The sequence below is a fragment of the Dendrobates tinctorius genome, unplaced genomic scaffold, assembly GCF_039654945.1.
Source record: "Dendrobates tinctorius isolate UK_male_01 unplaced genomic scaffold, ASM3965494v1 ptg000081l, whole genome shotgun sequence".
In the NCBI taxonomy this organism is placed as follows: domain Eukaryota; kingdom Metazoa; phylum Chordata; class Amphibia; order Anura; family Dendrobatidae; genus Dendrobates; species Dendrobates tinctorius.
In genome coordinates, this window is record NW_027361749.1 from 11,541,660 (window position 1) to 11,565,453 (window position 23,794).

General features: G+C 43.5%; 1 protein-coding gene across 16 annotated transcripts in view; it reads left to right on the forward strand.

Moving 5' to 3' along the window:
- Window positions 1–4,226: 4,226 nt before the first annotated feature.
- The window catches only part of DTNA (dystrobrevin alpha), a 377,884-nt gene continuing 358,316 nt past the window's right edge, over window positions 4,227–23,794 (forward strand). For 3 of the 16 annotated variants that reach the window (XM_073583773.1, XM_073583771.1, XM_073583765.1), the window contains exon 1: window positions 4,724–4,855. In XM_073583773.1, the coding sequence (XP_073439874.1) occupies window positions 4,782–4,855 (74 nt within the window). In that variant the 5' untranslated portion in view covers window positions 4,724–4,781. The other 13 variants (XM_073583763.1, XM_073583759.1, XM_073583758.1 and 10 more) reach the window with 10 other exon arrangements.

Below are 23,794 nucleotides of genomic sequence, written 5' to 3' on the forward strand. Positions count from 1 at the left end.
CCTTCCATCCTGCGCGATCTGTGCTTCCAGAGCGGTGCGGATCTCTAAGGCACGCGCTGGAATTCAAACCCGGCGTGAGACGTCACCGGACATGACGCGCGAACTCGCGCGATAGGCCGCCTCCTTCCACTTCCTGCCCGGGCTGCGCCTGTTCTCCTGCCGCCGGTGCCCGCTCGGCCAGCCGCCTGCGGGGAGCTGACCCCCGCCTGCTATGGCGGACTGCTGGAGCCGAAAGGCAGCCTTCCGTTCCTGTGCCGACCACGCTGTCTTCCTGTCAGTGCCCGTTCGGCCAGCCGCCTACGGGGAGCCGACCTTCGCCTGCTATGGTAGTGTATCCTGGAGCCGAGAGCCTCCCACAGGGAGGAACGGCTCCCTCCTGGAGCGTCGTCCTGCTCCTGGCCTTTGGAGCAGAGGGACTCCCCCCTCGGGGAATTTCGGCCCCGGGACCTCTTGACAGGGGAAGGATTGGACTGGCCGCACGATCCCCTGAGCCCCTCCGGTAAGTTCACAGCGGTCTCTCGTGTGTCCCTCCGTGCAGGGACAGGAAAACACTGAGGGAGAGGGGGTGGGACATGACCTTTTAACCTCTCGTATGCTTTACCTGTCCCTGTAAGGAGGAGGAGGACGTCCTCCATGGTGCTGTCAGGTGGACGTCCTGGAAAGATGATTTCTCGACAACGAGACATCTGATATGAGGCATACAAGGATAATTTTTTCAGCAGGCTATAACCGGTAAGCCCATATTAATCGTTTACATAGGTCAAATGTGGTGATAGATTCCCGTTAACCTTGTGTCTGATAGGAGAGAACAAATTGTCTCCAAATTCTGGAATGTTTTCTGTAAGAAACTGGGGATTGACTTGTCATTTTCCTCTGACTACCACCCTGAATCCAATGGTGTTTTGTTGTGGCTCAGCAGGAGGACTGGTCTTCGTTTTTACCCTTTGCTGCGTTCGTTTAACAGTCAAGTCAATCAGTCTACTGGAAGCTCACTTTTTTTGCAATTATGGTTTTCATCTCCATTTTGATGAATTTTAAAGGATAAGTTGTGAATGTCCTGGGGTGGAGGTCGCCACCCAGAAGCTTGGGGGTGTTTGGAGGGAGGTTCAGAAGAATATTGGGGCCGCTCAGATTCACCAAAAACAGATGGCTGATAGAAAATGTTCAGCGAGTCCTGTCTTTAAAGTATGTGGTAAGGTTTTGATGCCATCCAAAAATATTGAACTTCACACCTATCTTCGCCGACAGTACGTTAAGTTTATCGGTCCCTATGAGATTCTGTAACTGGTCAATCCAGTGGCTTTTAGGTTGAAGCTTCCTCCATCCCTTCAAATCCCTAATGTCTTCCAGAGGTCCCTGTTAAAGGAGTTTGTCTCCCTCATCCCCGCCTCCTCCAGTTTCTGCCAATGTATGCTGAGTTAGCAGTATTATTAGTGACAACCCAATCTCCCAATCTGAGTCAGGGCTATTTATCTTGCAAGCATTATCAGACTTTGCTAGTTGTAGCTTATCTCAAGTCGTGTGCGTTTGGTCTGTGCTCTAAGTTCCTGTTTTCTGATTTTTGTTGAACGAACTTGGACCTTGCCTTTGAACATCCATTTGCCTAGCCCATGTCTTGATCTGCTATGTTCTTTGAATTCTGACCCCAGACTTTGACCTGACTACGCCGTTGTCTCACCACTCTGTTTATGATGAGCTCTCTTGGTATCTGACCCCTAAATAATAATAATTTTATTTCTATAGCGCCAACATATTCCGCAGCACTTTAAATTTCAGAGGGGATTCTTAACTAACCTGACTCACAGCTTGTCCGTGTCACATATTCATTATATAGGAGACATTGGAGCTGGTAGAAATACATTACATAGGAGACACTGTGGCTGGTGCATATACATCATATAGTAGATTCTGGGGCTGGTGCACATACATCATATAGTAGATTCTGGGGCTGGTGCACATACATCACATAGGAGACACTGGGGCAGGTGCATATACATTACATAGTTACATAGGAGACAGTGTGGCAGGTGCATTTACATGACATAGGAGATGCTGAGGCTGGTTTATATACATTACATAGGAGACACTGTGGCTGGTGTATATACGTTACATAAACACTGGGACTGGTACATTAACACTGCATAAGAGACACTGTGGCTGGTGCATATACGTACATCACATAAGAGACACTGTGGCTGGTGCATATTATACGTACATCACATAAGAGACACTGTGGCTGGTGAATATTATTATTATTTATATAGCGTCATTAATTCCACGGTGCTGTACATGAGAGGGGGGGTTACATACAAAGTTATAAATATCATTAACAGTAAACAAATTTACAATGACAGACTGGTACAGAGGGGAGAGGACCCTGTCCTTGCTGACATACATTCTAACGGATAGTGAGGAAGAGACAGAAGGTCGGGGGTGCAGCAGCTCTGGTGGTTTTGAGGCAGCGGCTCAATATAATATACATCACATAGTAGACACTGGGTCTGGTCCATATAAATTACATAGGAAACAATGGGGCTGGTGCACATACTTTACATGCGAGACACTGGGGCTGGTGCACATACAGTACATTACGTAAGAGACACTGAGGCTGATGCACATGTATCTCATAGGAAACAATGGGACTACTGTCTACATCAGAAGGACAAGAGCGCAGAACGAACTAAGGCCGGTTTCACATTAGCGCTTTTTCAGCGCGCGCACGGCCGGGGGTAGCTCCGCCCCCGAGCCGGCTCTCTGCCCGGCGTGCCCGCCCCTTGCTTGTAGCGCCGCCTACTAGCGGACAGCGGCGCCTGCGATCGGCGCACCCTATCTTTAGCATAGGGTGCGCAGATCGTGCACAGGCCGTGCGCTAGTTGCGCTTTGACCTGCGCTGCGCACTTTTGACGGTGCGCCGTGCGCGCCAAAGTCAAACTTTTCGGATTTTGGCGCGCACGGCGCACCGTCAAAAGTGCGCAGCGCAGGTCAAAGCGCAGCTAGCGCACGATCTGCGCACCCTATGCTAAAGATAGGGTGCGCCGATCGCAGGCGCCGCTGTCCGCTAGTAGGCGGCGCTACAAGCAAGGGGCGGGCACGCCGGGCAGAGAGCCGGCTCGGGGGCGGAGCTACCCCCGGCCGTGCGTGCGCTGAAAAAGCGCTAATGTGAAACCGGCCTAACTCTGCTCACAAAGAATGCCCTAATGCTGACACTGGCTAGCATCAGGACGTAATGCTTCACTGCATGAATCACAGCATTCAGTAGTGAATGCTGCGTGCCCAAGCTTGCAGTGTAAAGGGAAATTAAAGAGCCAGCAGCCAGCAAAATGGGGCCATCCATTGGCGCAGGCCAACTTGACAGATCCCTGGTGTACCGGTCTACTGCGGGTGGACGACGGACTGCCAGCTTCCCGCATACCTCTGTGTTTGAAGGTGACTCACATCCTCAATCGGAGACTGTAACGTGCACAGGGCACAGTGAGAAGCAGGTGACTAGGTCAGAGCCCCTTAGCCAGAAACCTGCATACACCGTGGAGTGTACTCTCGTTCCCGCGATCCCTTATACTGGACTGAGCGCAGCTTGTGGCGTTTGGGAGCGTGGGAATCTCCCACAGCCTTCAAGGATCTCTCACCCTGCCCGTGGACTGGAACACCCCGTCTTCTACAGACACCACTGAGACGTCATGTGCCGCTGTTGTAAGTACCACCGTTGGAGAACCGAGACGTTGCAATCAAGAAGACTACAGACTGATAAGTTTGACCTTCTCCCCTCTATCAAACTCTAGTTCGTTCCTGCCCTGTCCTCCATCCTAACATACCCTGTTTCCTCACTCTCCCTGCATGGAGTATCCCTGTTAATAAAACCCTGTTAACTCTTGATCTGTCTCCTATCCGTGATGACATCCCACATTCCTGTGATTTCTACACACGTTGCGGTTTTGATGCATCTTTGTATGAAATGGGAAGTTTAAATGTGTCCAGTTTGGGGCATTTATTTCACTGCTAAACCTATTTAATCCTGCTTGGAATAACTGCAGTAAAAAGCTGAAACAATTGGCAAAACAGCCACAAAGATAACAAGGCACAAATTGGTGCGGGTGTGTTATTCAGACATACCATAACCGACCCAAAACCGCAATGTGTGAACAAATGAAGCCAAATGTGATTTCTGGGCTCTGCTACCTGGTGCCTCCATCACATGGGGCGTCCTGACCCCATGCTGATCCCATACACAGCCATTATTGTGCATGAGGAGGAAGGCGCGGTAATCAGCACCAGCTCCGCCGTGACGGGCTCCGGAGAGCGGGGTGTAGGCAGCGGTGCCGGGAGTCCTCGAGCTGCTGACATGACACCACAGAGATGCTCTCAGCCCAGTATCCTGCACTCCCCATTGGGCGGTGAGGAGAAGGCAGAGCCGCCTGCAGACGCAGCGCACTGTGCGTAAGACGCGTTGGTGAATACAAGGTGAGGCTGCACATAGCATGACGTACTCTGGCAGCCGGGCTGGGAGACGCAGAGACCGCAGCGGGGAGGGCGATGCAATAGGCAAAGTAAACAGAGAAGAGCGGCAGCAGTGTCGGCTGCTCCAGAGCCCGGACCATTGGATTAGGAGCCGTGAAGCCCGAGTGTAGGCAGAAGTGCAGAGCATGTCCCGGGAGCGGTGTCTGCGGCGTCCCCTGAGCGGTAAGGAGCGCGGCGCATACACGGTGACCTTCCTGCACGGGATCGCACAGGTGCACGGCGCTGAGCAGGCGGGGACAGGGAGGCAGCATCTCCGGTGTGTGCGAATGGCCGCTCATGGATTGCATTATCACAGCGGAGGGGTAACCCAGCCCCTGTGCCGGACGGGTGCTGCTCTGAGGTACATAATGCAGCCATAATGGGGAGTATATGAGGACAGGAATCTGGAGGTGGCCCTGAACCTCCCTGTGCCCCGCAACCCTAGTGTTCATCTCCTGCTTGACATCCGCTATTCTCCAGTCCAGACCGTATATAGACATTACTCCACACAGCCCGGAGCTGCCTGCTCTGTGCCTGCCCTGTGTGCCTGCCTGTGTCCCTGCTCTGTGCCTGCCCTGTGTGTCAGGCGTGGGGCCACAGCACGGGAGCACTGTGTGTGGGGGCCTCATGGAGATATATAGGGAAATGCTGGTTACATGGTCATATATGTGGGTATATGCTACATATAGCATCTGTGTGTATAGGTACATGCTATATATATAAACATGCTGTACACAGTTGTGTGTATGCTGTATATATGGTCTGTGTGTGTATATATGTGATGTGTGAATATACATGCTGGACATCCATTATATGTAGGTGGTTACGTGGTACTTGTATGGTTATTACATTGTATTTCTGTAGGTTCATGCTGTGTGTACTCGGTCCCTATATTGTATGTGTAGGTACTTGCTGGGTGTGTTTGTATGTAACATATATAGTGCGTGGATGCCTGCTGTGCACACGGTCATTATATCGTATATATGCAGGTACCGTACCTTGAGGATATACACTGTACAATGGATTTTGGGCTCCTATGTGTAATCCCTGTCATGTTTTGCCTAGATGTATCCAGTGTGTTTTTCATGTAGCTGTTTGTGCAGTTGGGTGATTCTCTCTGATGGGTCCGTATATGAGATCTATGTAGGTCAGTCTTGAGGCCATATACTATGCACATGATGGTGCGTGTGTAATCCCTGTAGTTTGGCTGGGTGTGTGTAGTCTCCATCTAGTATTGGCTCTGTACGTGTAGCACACACTACGAGCATCACAGTGGGCTAATGCAGGTGACGTCAGTGTAACAATGAGAATGGCTGGTTAGTATTACATCAGCGCCAGCTTCTCTTCGTGATGGATTTCTCTCTCCGCAGCCTTATACAAACACTTGACTATGAGTTTGTATTTGGGCTGGCATTGCATTCTATCACTGCTGGTATAGCAAGGATCCCCATCCTGTCCGCTGTCTGCTTATTAGCTGTGGCTATACACAGGGAAGAAGCAATGGTGAGTGCAGACCCTGCAGTGGCTTGCTACTCTGTATGCTTTGGTGGGAGTGGGGGCTGTCACCTGTGATTTAAGAGAGCGGCAGTGCATTGTCATGCTCCATGCACAATTATGTAATCCGGCTAGAATTTCACTTTTTGGAATCTATAGAGATTCTTATCTCTTATATGAATCATGGTGATATCATCTTATAGATGTATTTTTTTCCTTTATAGAATAGCTCATGTATTTCTTCACACATGCCATAGTGCAGTTTTGTTCACTACACCATATAATGGAGTATTTCTGTATCTAGGTCAGTCCTGTGTTCATAATGTACCGTAATTGAAAATTATGTTGGTTAAGGAATACGGTGTGAGACGTGTCGGGGATCACGTGGGCTGAACTGATTTTGCCATACAAAAACTGTTCTAGAAACCTTATATAATCTTTGAGAGGGCAGCCTTTATGATGGCTTCCTATATCAGGGATAAAGGATTGGTAAATGTGTAGGTTTCCAGAATTTTACTGTAGGCATTAAAGTAGCACAAGCTGCAGCATTTGTATCCTCAAACAATCAAGTACTATAAAAACATCAGTCAGCCGAATCGTATGGCTTTTGCAGATTTCACAAGCGTTAAAAAAAAAAAAATCCATTGCTGACTCTTTAGATCCTATCAAGTAAATAATTTTAGGATATATTAACACGTGCAGCTGAGGCTCTGTCCACATCACATTCCTGGTATATGACTATATGGAGGTAATGGCCCAAAAAATAAATATGCAGTGGACCATTGTATGGGTATATGGTCAGCTGCTCCTTTAGGAAAAAAAAGATAGGGCAGCACATCCCAATCCAGCCAAAATGTGCACAAATGTTTCACTTTCAAATATACACCAAACAATATATCAATTTTGGACACTTCCCCTTCACCCACTATTAAAATGTATCCCTCTGACAAAGATGCCTCTGCTGCACTGTTATTGTATCTGCCTAAGGCCGGGGTCACACTGACGAGGAATACGGACGAGTGAGAGGCGTTAAAAGTACGCATTACACACGGACAAATGATTCTCTATGGGTTTGCTCCCAACAGCCGTATATTTCTCGGCCATATTCTACGGTCCGTGCCAATCGCAGCATGCTGCGATTGTCAGCGTACTACGCGCGTAGTACGCCAGTGCAAGTCTATGGTTGCGCAAAAAGTACAGATTACACACGGACCAGACATGTGACTTGCGAGAAATACGCACCCGGTGTCTTTTAGCAAAGCCGGCAATTCAGTGCACGATACAGTAAACTCACACTGACAGTTTTAACAAAGAAACGAAAGAATAGATATATATACACACAGAATACATATATATGCATTCTATGTGTCTATATCTATTCTTTGGTTTCTGTTATAAACCCTGTCATAGGGCTCCATTATATGTCCATTTTGCAAGCCTGCGAGAGAATCTCCGCATACGGATGGTGACATGCCCAAAATACGCAACCACACCTTGCTTACGGATGACATACGGATCACTATTTAGGGGTCATTCATCCGTATTACGCCTGTAAACTACGGACCGTATTTTGCGTCGGTTAGTGTGACCCCGGCCTAAAAGATGGACACCTCCTTAAAGTAGAGTTCATATTCTGGACTCCATTTGAATGATCGTAGTCCATATTTACAATGGGAACCATTCTGAGTACAGCTTCTCTGGTATTCAGACGGAAACTCCAGAGTCAAAAACAAGGTAAAAAACGTAGTTTGAACCCTTCCTCGGAGATAATCAGTAGTAAATGCAATGTCTCGATGGCAGAAAATTTGTGCACATTTATTCTAAATTATTAATTGTGCAATACCCAGTCTTATAATTGTCTGAGGAGTTTTATACTGGTACCAATATTTATCACTGTTGCTGATGTTTGTAAGTAACAAAAACACTGAAACAAATGGAATACAACTCAACAGAGCTGCTAATGAAGTGCTGTAACAATTTGTCATCCGCTGATCCTTATGCTTTGGTGGAGAGCAAATAGTTTTTTACTATCTATGTTAATTGTGAGAGTGTTGCAGGCCAAAAATTCCAATAGAAGAAATAAAGGAAGGTCCGCAAATCCTTTATTGTACAATCAATTCAAGTTCATTCTCCTGTGGCTCAAATTGCACAAACATGGTCAGTCTGAATAGCAGTCCCTCACTCCCCACCATTGTAGACATGTAAGGATAGAAAAGATCTTCAAAGTGAAACGGCTCTGTAGTAATGTTCTGCCCCAGAAGAAGCTGTAACAGCGAAACCTGGGGTTGGGCACTTGCGAGCTGCAAGGACTTTTATATAATGTGTTGGGTTTTGTAATTGATATTGTGTATATAAAAACAAGTAATGTTCAATCATCCAAGTGTAAGGTCTGCTCACTATGGTATCACCGCTACTATATCCTTAGGAGTATAAAGGGCAATATTGGGAGTTTTAGTAAAGTTGCACTGGAGAACTACAAGAATCGGTGGACAGCCATTGCAACATAGCTGTTCCACTTTGGAAACCTTTTGTCCTTGCGTGTATACAAATATATGGTGGCTGAAAACTGCTATCCGGACAATGACCATTTGTGCGATGTGAGCCACAGGAGCGCAGACTGATCTCTAAAGAATTGAGTTCATGTATATTGGACAAGAATATTTGTTTATAAAACTGTACAGTGGAGCATGGATAAAAAAGTAAGCCGTAGAAGGTTTCTTTTTCGCAGATTGCGACGATACACAGTATATTCCACAGTATACCTATGTGGGGAAGGTTTGGCACCGATACTTTTATTTATCTCTCATTGTAACAAATTGGGTGACCAGTGATCTCTAGCGCTACGTGGTCTGCCAGTTGATGTGGTTCATAAACACTCTCACTTCTCGATAATACTGCTCACAGGCTATGTTCACACATGGCGCATTCTTGCAGTGTTTTTTACTTTAGCAAAAAATGTGTTGTATTGTACTAGCAAAGTAAATGAGCTTTCTGAAATCTCATTCATGCTGCTTTTTGTTTCCACTTTTTTTTTTTTTTTTGAAATCTGCAACATTCAAATGAATGGGGAAAAAACCACATACTGTGTGCATCGTTTTTCTTTCCATCACTCTGGTTATCGCTGCAGAAAAATCTGCAGAACAGTCACTGCGTAAGAATCATTCCCTCAAAGAAGGAATATTTAGAAATCAAGAAATGTCTCAAGCTGGCTAGTTATAACGGTGAGATTGTCTTACAGTAGCACACTCACATTAAATGAGCTCTTTACAACGAGCCATTGTTTCACTAATGTTTGTAAAGCAGACGGCATGGTTCCAGGCTTGGGTTATACAATGAGACTGAAGGAAAAAATTGAACACCGTGATTAAGAAGAGTGTCCCAGTACTGTATAGTGTACCGTATATGTTGGAAAGTCCGGTTTGTTTTGCGTGTATACGTCTGTATTGTCTATATCTATTTTAGAATGTTTTAGTTTTTATTCTTAAAGGGAATGTGTCCTCTGAAAATGATGTATTATTTAAATCAGTTTTTTGTGTTAAAATCAATCTTTAAATGTTTTTCTTTTTTGCTAATTTTTATATTTTAACCACTCTTTTCACATTAGAACACTAGAGCTTTTGTAGATTGAGACTTCTTGCAGTTTCAGGAAAACTACATGTAGATTAGCAGCCATAAACTGGCATCTAATAAGTGTGTGCAAAGCTCATTATGAAGGCAGGGGGAGCTGGTCTTGTGAACGGTCTTGCCTTACCAGCTGTATATAGAAGTGTTAACTGTCATTATAAAAAAGCATTTGATGATAATGAGACTGCTGAGCCCAAAAGGCCAGTGGGAAAATTGTCAGATGTCTATTTTTGTTTTTTTTCTATAGATCATGATATGAAAAAAAAAAAATGGCTAAACCATTAAGTAGATTTTAAGGGCTCATTCAGACGTCACATTTTTGTATACAAGTGCTATCCGTGCTTTTCATGGATAGCACTCGAACTTATACTAGTCAATAGGGCTGTTTGCATGTCCATGTTTTTTCCCCGAAGCAAGCAGTCTGCGCAAAATTGAGGAGAAATGTTCGATATTGATCCGAGTGTCAGATCGAAATCGGGAATGCAAGTCTATGGGTCCGTGAAAAAAACAAGCAGTACTCAGAGAACGTGCTGTGGGCTTATTATGTACAATGGAAAAGCCCCTTATAAAATAATTAAAACCCAAAAACTACAGCGCAACAAAATGTTTAAAATGTTATGTGAACAAATCTCAGTAAATGCCCCCATTCCTTATTGCTTGTTACTTTCCTCGTGCTTTGTACCAGACGTTCAGGTAAGATTTGATCCGTTTCGCTCCTGCTGTTCTTTTCTTCATCGCCAGCAGGGATCTTATATTTGGTGGCTGCTGTTTTAAACTTTATTTGAAAATCTTTTTGATTTAGTTTTAGCATCTTCATTTCCACATGACTGGAAAGTAGAATACATTTGTAAATTTTAAGTCTTCGTATGTAATCTAATATATCTGGAGTACATATAAAGTGGTCTTGTTTCGATATTGATCCGAGTGTCAGATCGAAATCGGGAATGCAAGTCTATGGGTCCGTGAAAAAAACAAGCAGTACTCAGAGAATGTGCTGTGGGCTTATTATTTACAATGGAAAAGCCCCTTATAAAATAATTAAAACCCAAAAACTACAGCGCAACAAAATGTTTAAAATGTTATGTGAACAAATCTCAGTAAATGCCCCCATTCCTTATTGCTTGTTACTTTCCTCGTGCTTTGTACCAGACGTTCAGGTAAGATTTGATCCGTTTCGCTCCTGCTGTTCTTTTCTTCATTGCCAGCAGGGATCTTATATTTGGTGGCTGCTGTTTTAAACTTTATTTGAAAATCTTTTTGATTTAGTTTTAGCATCTTCATTTCCACATGACTGGAAAGTAGAATACATTTGTAAATTTTAAGTCTTCGTATGTAATCTAATATATCTGGAGTACATATAAAGTGGTCTTGTTTCGTGTACAGAAAGCATCCAGTGTTTTGAATGCCTCATCTTAAAGGGACCCTGTCATCTGATTAATTTTGCCCAAACTTCAGGCTGCACAAGTTCGACATCAGCTGCTTTGTTGCAGCCAGGTATGTTTTACTAGGGAATGCAGTGTTTCATGGAAATAATACTGGATATAAGCTAACCTGTGCATCTAGAATGACTAGTCCTAGGCAAGTCTTTGGGGGCTTCTTCCCGCCCCCTCACCCTGACTGACGGGTCTCTCACTATGCACACACAGTGTCCTTTTTATCTAAGCAAATGTGTTAATATTAAATTTTTCAGTGTATGGGTATTAGAAGAGGTCTGAAAATAACACATGAATAATTAAGCTGCGTTCCAGTTCAGCCGGTGTGCGATGACAGGATTCCAATTAACTGTGTCGTATTGTGAAGTAAAAAGGCTCTTTGATAAGTTATGTTCTCGAGTAAACAGGCTTACATGTTACCATGGTCTAAAATAATTTTAGGTTTCGTATATATCTTTATTAAATGGCCATGGGTACATTTACATGAGGTTACATCGACTGTGCAGATTTTGCAGGACAAAATCTTCTTGTTGACCATCACTGGCAAATAGAAATCCTTTATGTCATTAAAGCAATTTTCCACTTGAAATAGAGTAGACCTCAAATGCTATTATGTGCCTAAAATAACACAGAGAGCAGGTATTCACCCTCCCCAGGTCTAGCGCCGGCTCTCCACCATTGCTCAGGTCTTGATGTGCTTGGAAACAGCATTTACGTCACGATCGCGCTCATCACCGCAGCAAATCACTGAGCTCAGCGGCTCATGCCTTCTACCACAACCAAGCTGATGAGCTCAGTGATTGCCTGCAGTGGTGATGCGCACTGTTGGTGTGTTGTCACTGCTGCAGCCCAAATGCCTATACCTAATTAGCAGCGTGGAGCCATCAGTGGACTTGAGGAGGGTGCGTACCTGCTCTCTTTGTTATTTTAGTTAATATAAGAGTGTTTGTGCTCCACTTTCCTTTAAGTGGAAAACCCCTTTCAAAAGGGCATGTTTGCGGCAGTAAAATAAGTTATACTCGCCTCCGGTGCCAGCACCGTTCCAGCGGTGTCTGCACTGGTTCTCTTGGGATTGGATGCAGGGCTCATGTGACATAAGACATAACAATCGGCCCTAGCTTCACTCTCTCTGCCTTTGGACATATCAGACATCAAGAGGAAGTCAGACCTGCGGCTGGTGACTCACTTCCTCTTGATGTCTGATACGTCCGAAGACAGGGAGAGAAAAACTAGCCCTGATTGAGTGCAGGACTCGCATGACATAACAATGTCAGCACTGGAGGGAAGTATAAGTGTTTTACTGGTGCAAATATGCTGATTGAGATGGGGTTGTCCGAGTAGTGGACAATCCCTTTAAGTAAGCATGTATGATGTGTTGAATTTGGTTGATCTTAAGCATAGTAAGGTATTCTGGTGAAATGTAAGAAATAAAGTTGTTTATTTTATACAGTTTTGCATATTAGATTGTATGTTTTCCATAAAATACAATGCTCTTTATTCAGGGTGATTTATTCCCTACTTAACCTGGAAAAATTGATGTAACTTCTAAAAGAGGCTGTCGACTGTACTGAAATTTGGAATGCAAATACTTTGGTTCATGAGATGGGAGAGTGCAGTGAACCACAGCTACAAGAAACATCCTCTTTCCAAGTGGCCTCGCCAACTTGTTGCCCCGTTATTGTCAGTGGTTCCAGACCTTCACCTATCGGTCTATTCGTGGAACACTGACAAAGCCTGGTTTCATGTATATGGCTATGACAGTTCACAAAATACTCATATTTGGGCAGCTGACAACCCCTTCGTGCGTCATCCATAAAAAGTTGGTATTTGGTGTACCATTTCCAGGAAGCGCATAATTGGCCCAAAATTTTTGAAGCAATAGTGACTACAGCGGTGTACAGGGAAATCTTCCAAACCTTCATCAGTCGGCTGGATGATGAGGAAATTAGAGTGGGCTACTTCTAACAGGATGGTGCAACGTGTCACACGTCGGTTGTCAGCATGACAGAGATTGAAGCCTTCTTTGATGTCAGAATAATCTCCAAGGTACTGTGGCCACCAAGAAGGCCCGATTTAACATTGCTGGATTTCTTTCCTTTGGGGCCATTTGAAAGGTCGGGTGTACAGTAACAAGTTATAAATATTACAGGCTCCCCGCCGAGGGAACATACTGCGAGAAATTCAGGCTATGACCCCAGACGTTCTGCAGAATACATTCAACAATATGCAACAGCGTGTGCAGGCGTGCGTGGATATGAACGGTGGACACCTGCTTTAAAACATAATTTTCTCATGAACCAAGGTGTGTGCCTTTCAGTACAATAAATCGTCTATTTTAGAAGTTACAGCAATTTTTCCAGGCAAAGTAGCGAGTGAATGAACCTAATAAAAACAAAATAGTGTTGATATATCAAACCTGATCACCAATCTCATCCAGATATGCATATGTAAATTATATATATTTTTATACATGCATATCTGGATAAGATTGGTGATTAGGTTTGATCTACTAAGACCTATATCAACACTATTTTGTTATATTCCATTGTAATTTAAAAGTAATATGGCCCCTCTTTATTCCAGCGGCTTGTTTTTATTCTGCTGCAGTAAAAATCCTACTTTGCAACTTGGCTCCCATTTGTGTGACACTATCGCTCTGTAGGCAGCCTGTATGTTTTCTGATGGCTAATTTGCTCAGAGAGTTATTCTTCATACAGTGCCTGATATCATTTGGAAATGGGTCATAAGCATATTGCTGCACAGGGTCACGACTACATGTATGAGCGATGCCGCCTACCAGTTCTGAGTGTTCTTCGTTATTTTATCTTTGTATCCGTATATTTTCCTTATAAGAATACTATATACTATATTCTGTATCGTATCCACGCTACAAACGTCTGTGAATATTCTGGCCAACATACTATTTTTACATGACGCCAAGCCACGCTTTGGCAGGGAATAGCTGTTCTTCTTAAAAGGTTTTTTCTAAGCTTGCGATTGGGCTCTCTTTAACCCAAGTGCAAACAAAATAAGTGCAGCATTTCTCAAGTCCTTTCTGAAAGGGCCTAAGTTCTCTGTCCTGTTCCCCAACCCTCCAAGCCAGATAGACTTGGAAAAGTGAGGTACAAGTGCCCACCATGCAATCTTGAAGTGGACCAGAAGAGTTTCCTTCCCTCTGCTGAGATTATTTTCCATTTTTGGAAAAATAGATTGAAATAAAGTGCAAAACTAAATTGTGCTCATGTAAATATTTAAAAAGCATCCTAGATGTTGGTTATAACTAAAAGGGATACAACTTAGAGCCCTCAGTATCTAATACATGCAATGGTAATTTTAATTGTTTCATGTTACAACTAATAAACATACAAAGCATTTGTCTGTGTCCCAGGGAATCCGTCTTCAACCACTTTCTCCTAATAATTCTGATAATGAGCCACTTGGCTGCAGCAGGAGCCTCCCCCCAATTCATTCCCTGTCTGCAATAGAACACAAATATTCGTGACTTATTGCCAAAGTTCCACCGCCTCAATTGTTCACCAGCAAAATATTGAAGAGATCTGCAGGAAATTAATGTAGGATCTTTACAAAACATATCTAAAGAGCATGTAAAAAGTCCTGAAGGCTAATAAACTATAAAGCAAGAGTATTTCCTGCTTATTTTCATCAGGCATTTCAGAATGTACTGTTCCTTAAAGACTATCCTTGTAAAGGATGGATATGCTACAGATTTTCTGTCTGGATTTCCACATGTAAAATCACTTAATAACTGTCTTGTTTATATGAAAGTGCCTACTGAGATAGCTGACAAGCATTGATGAGGACCACCCACTGGCCTGCTAACCATAGGGATAGAAATTTCAGTCAAATGAGTATAAGGTTATGTTTCCACACTGCGTACTTGCAGCGCTTTGGACGCAGCAGACACCCCGCTCCGCCCAAAGCGCCGCCCCCTGTTGTACACGCAGTGATTCCGAATGTGTTCACTGACCACATCCGGAATCACTGCATCATATCCATAGACCGGGTTGTTTATCTTGCGGAGACAGAGCGTCTTCACAAGATAAATAGACATGCTGCAGTCTTGAAACATGTGCCGCATGTCTGGTTATGCAGGGCCACCAGATGCAGCCCTGCACGCATAGTGGAGATGGGATTTCATAAAATCCCCTCCACTATGCTGTAACACCTGGACGCTGTGACTGTACGCAGCGTCCAATCCGCAGCAAATACTGAAGTATAACGCCACATGGAAACCTACCCTTAGGCTACTTTCACACTTGCGTTAGGAGGCGCAGCGCATGGCCGCCATGCAGCTCCTCCCCCTGCCGCGCCCCCTCCGGTCAGCGTCTCCTCCGGTCAGCGTCTCCTATTCGAGCATGGCTCTGCATACGACCTGCGTACCCTATCGTTAGCATTGGGTACGCAGGCCGTGCGCTGGTATGCTTTTGGGTATCGACATTTTGTAATGATTTATTATTGCACTAAACTTTGGCAAAACGCTAACTATGCAGCAAAGTTGTCAAACAGCATGAGCCACTTTTATAAACTTGGCTCATTGCAGACTCTACAGTCTTAGTTTAGTCTATTTTACATTACACGGGATTAGTAAATCTGCCCTGTTCTTTTGGCTGTAATTAAAAAAGCTTTTTAATGTTCAGAGTGTGCTGTTAATAGTTATGTTAACATCTCATCCCGTGATCTTATTAACAGAAAAAATTGCTAAGTGAGTCCAGCAGCCTTGATATTTTTCGGGAAGTTCTTACTTTTACTGCAGATATCAGGTATTGTTTTGGGATTGTATGAAACATGCCTAACATCCTACAATGTGATAACAATAAAATGTCCTTAACTCGCCTTTGAAATCCTTCTCCTCCTTTCAGCGCCACTTGCTTCAGATGTCCATGCCAGTCCTGGTCATGTGCCATACATCATTATTGACTGCTGCAACCAATCGCTACCCTCAGTGATTCTGACTACAAAGGGTAGTGATTGGATGCAGCAGTCACGAAAATTATGAGTGACTTGTGACCAACTGAAGGACTGGCGTAGACCACCAAAGTGGTGGCACTGGAAAGGAGTGGGATGTGGAAGAAAGATATACGGTAGTTATTTTTGTTACTACATTGCCTACTGTTATGCAAACTTCATTAAAGACACTTTCTTTTGATCCTCATTTGATTACTCGCAAAGGAAGAATTATTTGTGTCTAAATATCATTATGTAAGTAGAAACCTCTTATTACAAGGGGAACAACACTTTCCAGAGGACAGGTGGCCGCCTTCTAGTCGTATAAGCTACGGGCTGTACGTTCTGTTCATATTCTTATGAAATGCATATTAAAGCTACTACATTCAAGTATTGTGTTTCTCCGAAAATAAAACAGGGTCTTATGTTAGTTTTTGCTCCAAAAGATGGGTAGGGCTTATTTTCAAGTTAAGTCTAGTTTATATTTAAAGAACAACCAGATTTATTATTGAACAAAAAAATCAATATTTATTCAAATAAAATAATGTCATCACATTCTGGAACATCATAACTGGGCAAATCCTGAATTCCATCATGAATCTTGGGATCCTATTTTCTTCTTCCATGTACAATAATTTACTATTTACACAGGCTAACGAAGAACGATAGGGTTATTACAACCACTAGATCATTCTGTCCCAATACATATATTATCGGAAGCACATCTCATGTTTACACCGGGCAATGTGCTAATGAGAACAATGGTCCTGATTCTTTAGGACTGGCGTTGTGCAGGTCAGTTTTAATTATCGGTGCCGGTGGAGTAAGATGCACCTAATTCATTAAAATGGGCATTCCACTTAATTTAAATTAGGAATTTTAAAGGTGCCGTGTGCCTGTAGCAGAAATGTACATATACACTCATACACTGCACATACATAAGTGTGTGTGTGTATATTTATATATATTTACACACACACTGTCTAAGGAGCCATAAGATTTCTGCATCTGGTTACTCGAACCCTTGCATTGATTAGAACGGCTTCACATTCCTTTTAGCAAGGCAGGTTTTCCTTGCTCTGTTATTGCAATGGTTAATCAGTTCTGTCTATCTCTTGGAGCTCTCCCTCCTGAATTGTCTTAGCTGTTCTGTGTTGGCCACTCTCCTCTGGTATATATGCTCATCATTTGCACTTGGGAGTTGTCAGTGATAGTTTACCACTTCCTGGTTTGTATTTGAAGGAGAAGTTCAGTGTCTAGAGTAGGTGGAGTGATTTTTTTTTTTTTATTTCTGTTTTCAGTTGGTTTGTGTGTTTATCTCCCTATCCTCTACCCATTTAGTTTCTCCCTTATTCCCACTCAGTTGTTTTGTGAGTGTATTTGTATGATTGTAGTTTTCTTTTATCACTGTCTGTTTACCCCGTCTGGTTTGTGTTATCCTATACACTTCTGTCCCATACCTCCCTGGGTGGCTGAGGAAAGAGAAAAGAGCTAGTATCGGAGCATAGCAAGGTACAAGACCCCAGCTTCTCCATTATCTGGGGTAACCTGAGGGACAGGAATAATCTAGGGTTCCCCTAGTTTGAGGGACAGAGTAAGTGCACATTGACCTTAGCAATTATGTGACACACAATGCACATGCACAGGTATATACAAACACTTTATATACATACCAACCTGTCTTCTCTTCAGCGCTAGACTCCTGCACTCCTGCATCAGTATCCCAAAGAAATGCTAAGGGGCCCTAAGAGAGTGCGAACCCTGGCCGATTGCCCATTTTTAAAAACGTCAGCCCTGAAAGTGACTAGAGTTTATTTTTTGAGTTGGGTTTGTAGTTCAAGCATATTCCAAAAATGCTACAAAATCATGCTGGGACTTATTTTTGGGCAAACACTGTGTTTGTGAAAAAGCGGACATGTAATATAAAGAGAAAAATATTACTATAGTGTCAAGTCAATTTTAGAAGCTTTAGCATGCTTTTTCTGGAAGCTTATAATTTTCATTGTCAATATGGATAACCTCCTAAGAGTCCATAAATACAGAACAAAGAAGCAATTTCTAATCACTAGGAAAGCAATACCAGTGAGACTTCATTACATGTGTAATCTATGCCAGCCGGGACTTGCTGCATATTTAAGAAGTTTGGTGTAAGATTACTTTTGTCCTCCAATCCTATAAAATCTGTTGCGGTGATGACATTTTTTCTACACATCTGTGCACAATATTACAAGCTGCAGAGCAGGATTTTTATTGCTAAGGGTTTTTTAGAATGCCCAGCATAAGAGTAACCGATTGAGACATAATCCCTAGGAGGAAACAGCCTCTCTTGGCCTAAGGACCAGATGAATTGTTGTTTTTTTGTCTAAACTAAACTGAATTTTAATGCTCATACAAGATAATATTTGTTACTGATTTTTTTTTATGGAAGATGCAGGAAAAAATATAGTTTTCATTTTTATTTTATATTTTTTTTTTAAGATAACTTTTTGATGTAAGAATTCCTTATACGTTTTGCTTTATTGGGGCTGAACTCCAAATAATAAGCGGGTCTCCGTGACATGTTTTGTGAAACAACGTACTCTCCCCTAGAAACAAGTCTCAGTCAGTAACTTTGTTTTACAATTTATATGGGAACATTGCATTATTTATTTATTCCTGTGTAATCCATGAGAATAAAATAAATATATAAAATCAAAGAAACAAGGCAGTACATTATGAGACATTGGGTGCCTGCCGTTTTTTCTAGTTATGGCCATTTAACCCATTAACGTATTCGTTTATTACATTTTAAAAAAGCATTAGGCCCATTAATCATAGTTTGTTTTTTTTTACAATATTTTAATGAAATACTGTTAGAATTGTCACACAATTTCTGCACAACTTGTAGTTGCAAACAAATATTGTGACTTAGTTCTGACCAGTTCTGTCAACCTTTTTCTTACAAGTGGGCAGCATTTTTCTGGGTTTGGGTGTAGACTACATATTAATTCCAATATACGCCAAAAAAATAGCATCAATTATGACAAATGTACCCCAGTTCCTGACTGCAGTACATTTTACAGTGGCGCATGGCAGCTGAGAGATGCCCCAAATTCCTTAATAAATTTGGCGTATCTTAGGCAAGCCCTTCATCAAGATGGTTTTACAGAACACCGTGTTAGGGATGGGCGAACGTGAACTGTATAATTTGGGGTCCATACTGAACACCTTGTGTCTGTGCATGAAGCCTGAGCACTGACTTCTCCCTGCAATCCGTTACTGTTCGGGTTTGGCAGTCCGAGCATCCGGAGGGCATCATTAGAGGGTGGCAATGCAAGAAACTGAAGTAACTACAGCGCCACCCCCTATGATGTCCTTTTCCAGGAGGAGTGATAGACGCTGCAGGGAAGAAAGCATAGCATCACCCTCCTGTGACGTCCTGTTTGAGACTCCTGTCAAATTAAATATCACAGGAAGGCAAGTAAAACCACATTTAGTGATGAGCTAGATAGAAGTGTAAGTTATTTATTAATAAAGCTTATTGCAAAAGTGGTTAGGGTGTAAAGATAGATATTTAGAAAGTAAATTTTAGGCACTGTATCACCCTTTTAATATTAAAGACCTTTGATAGTTAGGGGCCCCAATTTTTCAGTGTGGGCCACAATTGTCCAGCTACACCATTAGTAAAACCCATCTGGTTTTTGCTGCACAGTTTGAGGCGACATGGCAAGAACTATGGCACAGCTGCCATGTGTACATTTACCCTAGGGCAGTGATGGCGAACCTTTCCGAGACCGAGTGCCGAAACGGAAACCCAAAATCCACTTATTTAACAGAAAGTGCCAATATGGCAATTTAACATCACATCACAGAAGACCTGCAAAATACGCTCTCTCACACTCACTCTCTCAAAATATATACATGCACGCACTGCCCCTCTGCAAAATCTATACCGATACACACACTCCCTCTGAATAAGCAGCCCCCCCCCCCAAAACTAAACTTAATACATTTAATGTCCAGCTCCTACTGGAGCTCTTGCCAGTGCACGCCCGCACTGTCTTTACTCCTCTTCGGCCCTGGAAGCAATGTAGCAGGTTGTCATTTGACAAGGTTTTGGTGAGGCTATTTTTGCAGATGTGTTTTTTTGAGTTTCTCTGTGTTAGCTGTTTTGAAATTAGTGTTAGGACTCGCCAGTTAATGGGGACCCTTGGCATTGGGTTGCGAGTTTATCTGTTTTGGCCAAAATAGTAACCAATACATAATTTAATGTATTTATCATGTGCATCATTTTTTCATCTTTTTATTACTTTTTTTTTTTTCATTTTTTTTGCTGGATGCAGCTAGGCCCCTTTATGTTGGCTTGGTTTTCTGTGTGGTTCATATATAGTGCTGGACAGCCCGCCTGCTAATACTATGGGCATGATCAATAGGCTGTTTATCCAGACACTTTGCATCACACTTACCTGTGTGACTGCGTCCTATTCAAGTCTTATCTGTGTGTATTTTTTCTACTAGGCAGCCGACCCCTCTGTGATTCAGGTGAGTGGGTGGTTCTCATCAGTAGAGTGCACCTGTGCTGCTTCAGCCTTTATCAATGGGGGCCTGCTGCTAGTGCATTTGACAAGGTTTTGGTGAGGCTATTTTTCATGATGTGTTTTTTTTGGGGTTTTTTTAGCTTCTCTGTTACCTGGGGCTGACAGCATCGCCGGGGGGCACATAGCTTCAGGGGACAGAGATCATATGGGAGCACAAATATCAGGGGGGCACAGGAATCACAGGGGGGCACATAGATCACAAAGGGGCACAAAGCTGGGAGCCACAGAGATCACAGGGGGGCATATAGCTGGGGGAGCAGAGAGATCACAGGGGGAACAGAGATCGCAGGAGGCACATAGCTGGGGGGCACAGAAATCAGAGGGGGACATATAGCTATGGGGCACAGAGATCACAAGGGCTATATAGCGGGGGGGCACATAGCTGAGGGGCACAGATCACCAGCGGAAAGGCACAGAGCTGCGTGCACAGAATCCACCAGCACACAGGCACAGAGCTGCTGGCACAGAGATCGCTCTGGACTCTCTGGCAACAGCAACCCGTCCAGGACGGGAGTGCATTGGGCGCTAATCCCTCCCACCCAGATGACGTCATCATTCATGCGTAGGCAGCGTTCTGTAATGAACGCTGTGCACTTGGAGGGTTAAAGGGCTGGCAGGATACGGCTGCAGACCAAGCATTGCGGACTCCGTGGACCTGCCCGCGGGCCGTATGAGAAGCCAGCGGGCCGGAGGTTCCCCACCCCTGGTTTAAATATATTAGTGTCTAAAAGACGCAAATACATTTGAACATCGGAAGGGAGTGGAGTGTGTGCGGCGGCAGGACTGGCATGCGTGCCCACAGAGAAGGCTCTGTGTTCCCCCTGTGGCACGCGTGTCATAGGTTCTCCATCACTGCCCTAGAGACTAATTCACACAAACATTTTTTGTCACCTTGTCTAAACTGAATACAGTCACATACTACAGTTATAACAGGCTGAGCTGTAATTGACAGCTTTTGTGCTTCTGATGTAGTGAAATTAGGGATTACTAGAAGCATCAAGTTCCTTTGATAGAGTAATAATTCCTTGTTATGACTTCAGTGACTTTCTGTGTGTCGTCTTCCTATAGCTACTGAGTGCCATCATTGTATCAGAAATGTGTTCCCTGTACCAATGTTCCAGTTTTTCTGAGCAGCATTTTACCTTAGTTTTGTGTGTGCAGTCATCAATCTAGTTTGTCCAGATGCAGTTTTTAGTCTATATGCAGCTTATAATGTTGGTACAGTTTTTTTCTTGGATGCATAAACGATCATTGAGGTTACATTTCACAGCAAGTTGGTCGAAAGTTATCTATGGAGACCCCAAAATATTAACGCATTTGGTTGAAGTATTGTGATTATATTCTATAATGAAAAAGTAACTGTGCATTTAAAGAGGCTATCTGGTCCAGACTGCTAAGTCTGCAGTCACTCTGTATGACTGCAGACTTAGAAATCCACCAGTTCACTCACTAGACTGGGCCTGGGCAGGAGTATGTATAATGCATACAAACCCCCTCCGGTCCCGGGGCAGAAATCGGTGAATCCCCCCAGCACACAGTGCATGCACTTGGGGGGGAGTCATAAGACTGCAGTCACATAAAGTGACTGCAGACTATCGATTTGGGACCAGAGAACCCCTTTAGTGTTTGATAAATTTTTGCTGTTATATCATAGTCTCAAATAGTGATGAGTGAACGTGCACCGATAAGGGTTAGCATATAAGCATGCTCGGATAACACGAGTGTCTTCAGCGTGCTCAAAAAATATGTTCAAGTCTCCACGCCTTCATGTGTCACGGCAGTTCGACAGTGGCAACACATACAGGGAATCCCTGCATGTGTAATGGCTATTAAACAGCCGCGAGACATGCAGGCACGGAAACTCGAGCATATTTTTTGAGAAACCCCGAAGACAGTTGGTTAGCACAGGAGCATGCTTAGATTACACCTTATCGGGCACGTTCGCTCAAACTAGTCTCAAAACATTCATTGCATTTTTAAAAGCTATTGACCCCTTTAACATGGAAAAAATGTTTTGTTTTTTTTACATGTTAGTGGTCTTTTTGTTAATAAAAATTACTCCCCTTTTTAAAAAAGACTGAGGAAGGTAAACTGAAGTATTTTCTATCCGTTGACTCTTAATGATGGATCAGTAAAAAAACAGCTGAAATGCTAAGTATTTCTTTCAATTTTCAACTGTTTTTAAAGAATCCCCATGGACTTCAATGCCTAAGTTTGGTCTGAATAACCCCCCATCATGGAGCTACATCATAAGTGTTCAGTTTAGTTACTTGATTTTATCTTTTTACATAAAGACTAGCAAATTTAAACACATTATTTTTTTCAAGACCACTTTCAACATTCGAGAGCGTGACTTGCCATCTGAGTCAGAAGTGAGTGAAAGACACGAGGAGGAGGCAGGAACATTTACAGAACTGTGATCAGGGACTGAAGAAGAAGAGCAGGCGGCCAGCAGTAGTCCTACTGTGGCCTTGGACACATCCCTCCCTGCGGCACCTATAACCACGCATGTCCTGCAGAAGAAAGAAGGCCCTCACCAACATCTTATGTCTATGATGAAGGTGTTGGTGCCTTTGGCCGATGCCTCGCCCTCAGTCTTTGCCAGGTCCCGGCTGAACTGAAACTCAGAACTCAATCGGCCATGCTTTTTATGTTGGAAGCTGTGATGCCTCCAAATGACCCCGAGGTTGTCTTCGACTTTTTTGAGCGGGATCATTTTAGGCGACAGAGCAATCCACCCTTTGTCACTTTCTTGGCCTCCTAGACAGCACCACCACTTGCCCCATAACCATATGATCATGGTGCAGGACCTTAGGCGCAAATGCCTTTCCGCCAACCAGAAGAAAGGTAGCGTCAAGGGTCAGAGTACCATGATAACAAAGAGGGACCAGGCACACATCGGCGTCAATGAGAGTACCCTCATGATCCAACATGTGGCCCAAGTGTCCAGGGGACCTATGACCCTCCACAGCCCTCCAAATACCATCCATCTTACACCCATGGCCTCTCTGCATCTTTGAATGTGACACCCCCACACCTACCTACCCACCATCATCCTTCCAATAGTCCCACCAGCCTGGCCTGATCACTCACATCCTATTATAATTTATAAGATTGAAATTTATGTTGTTTGTGAAGATAACAAACATTCATTTTCATAACGGCAGAGGTTTTTTTTTTTTTTCTTTTTAACAGTTTAAGTTTTTT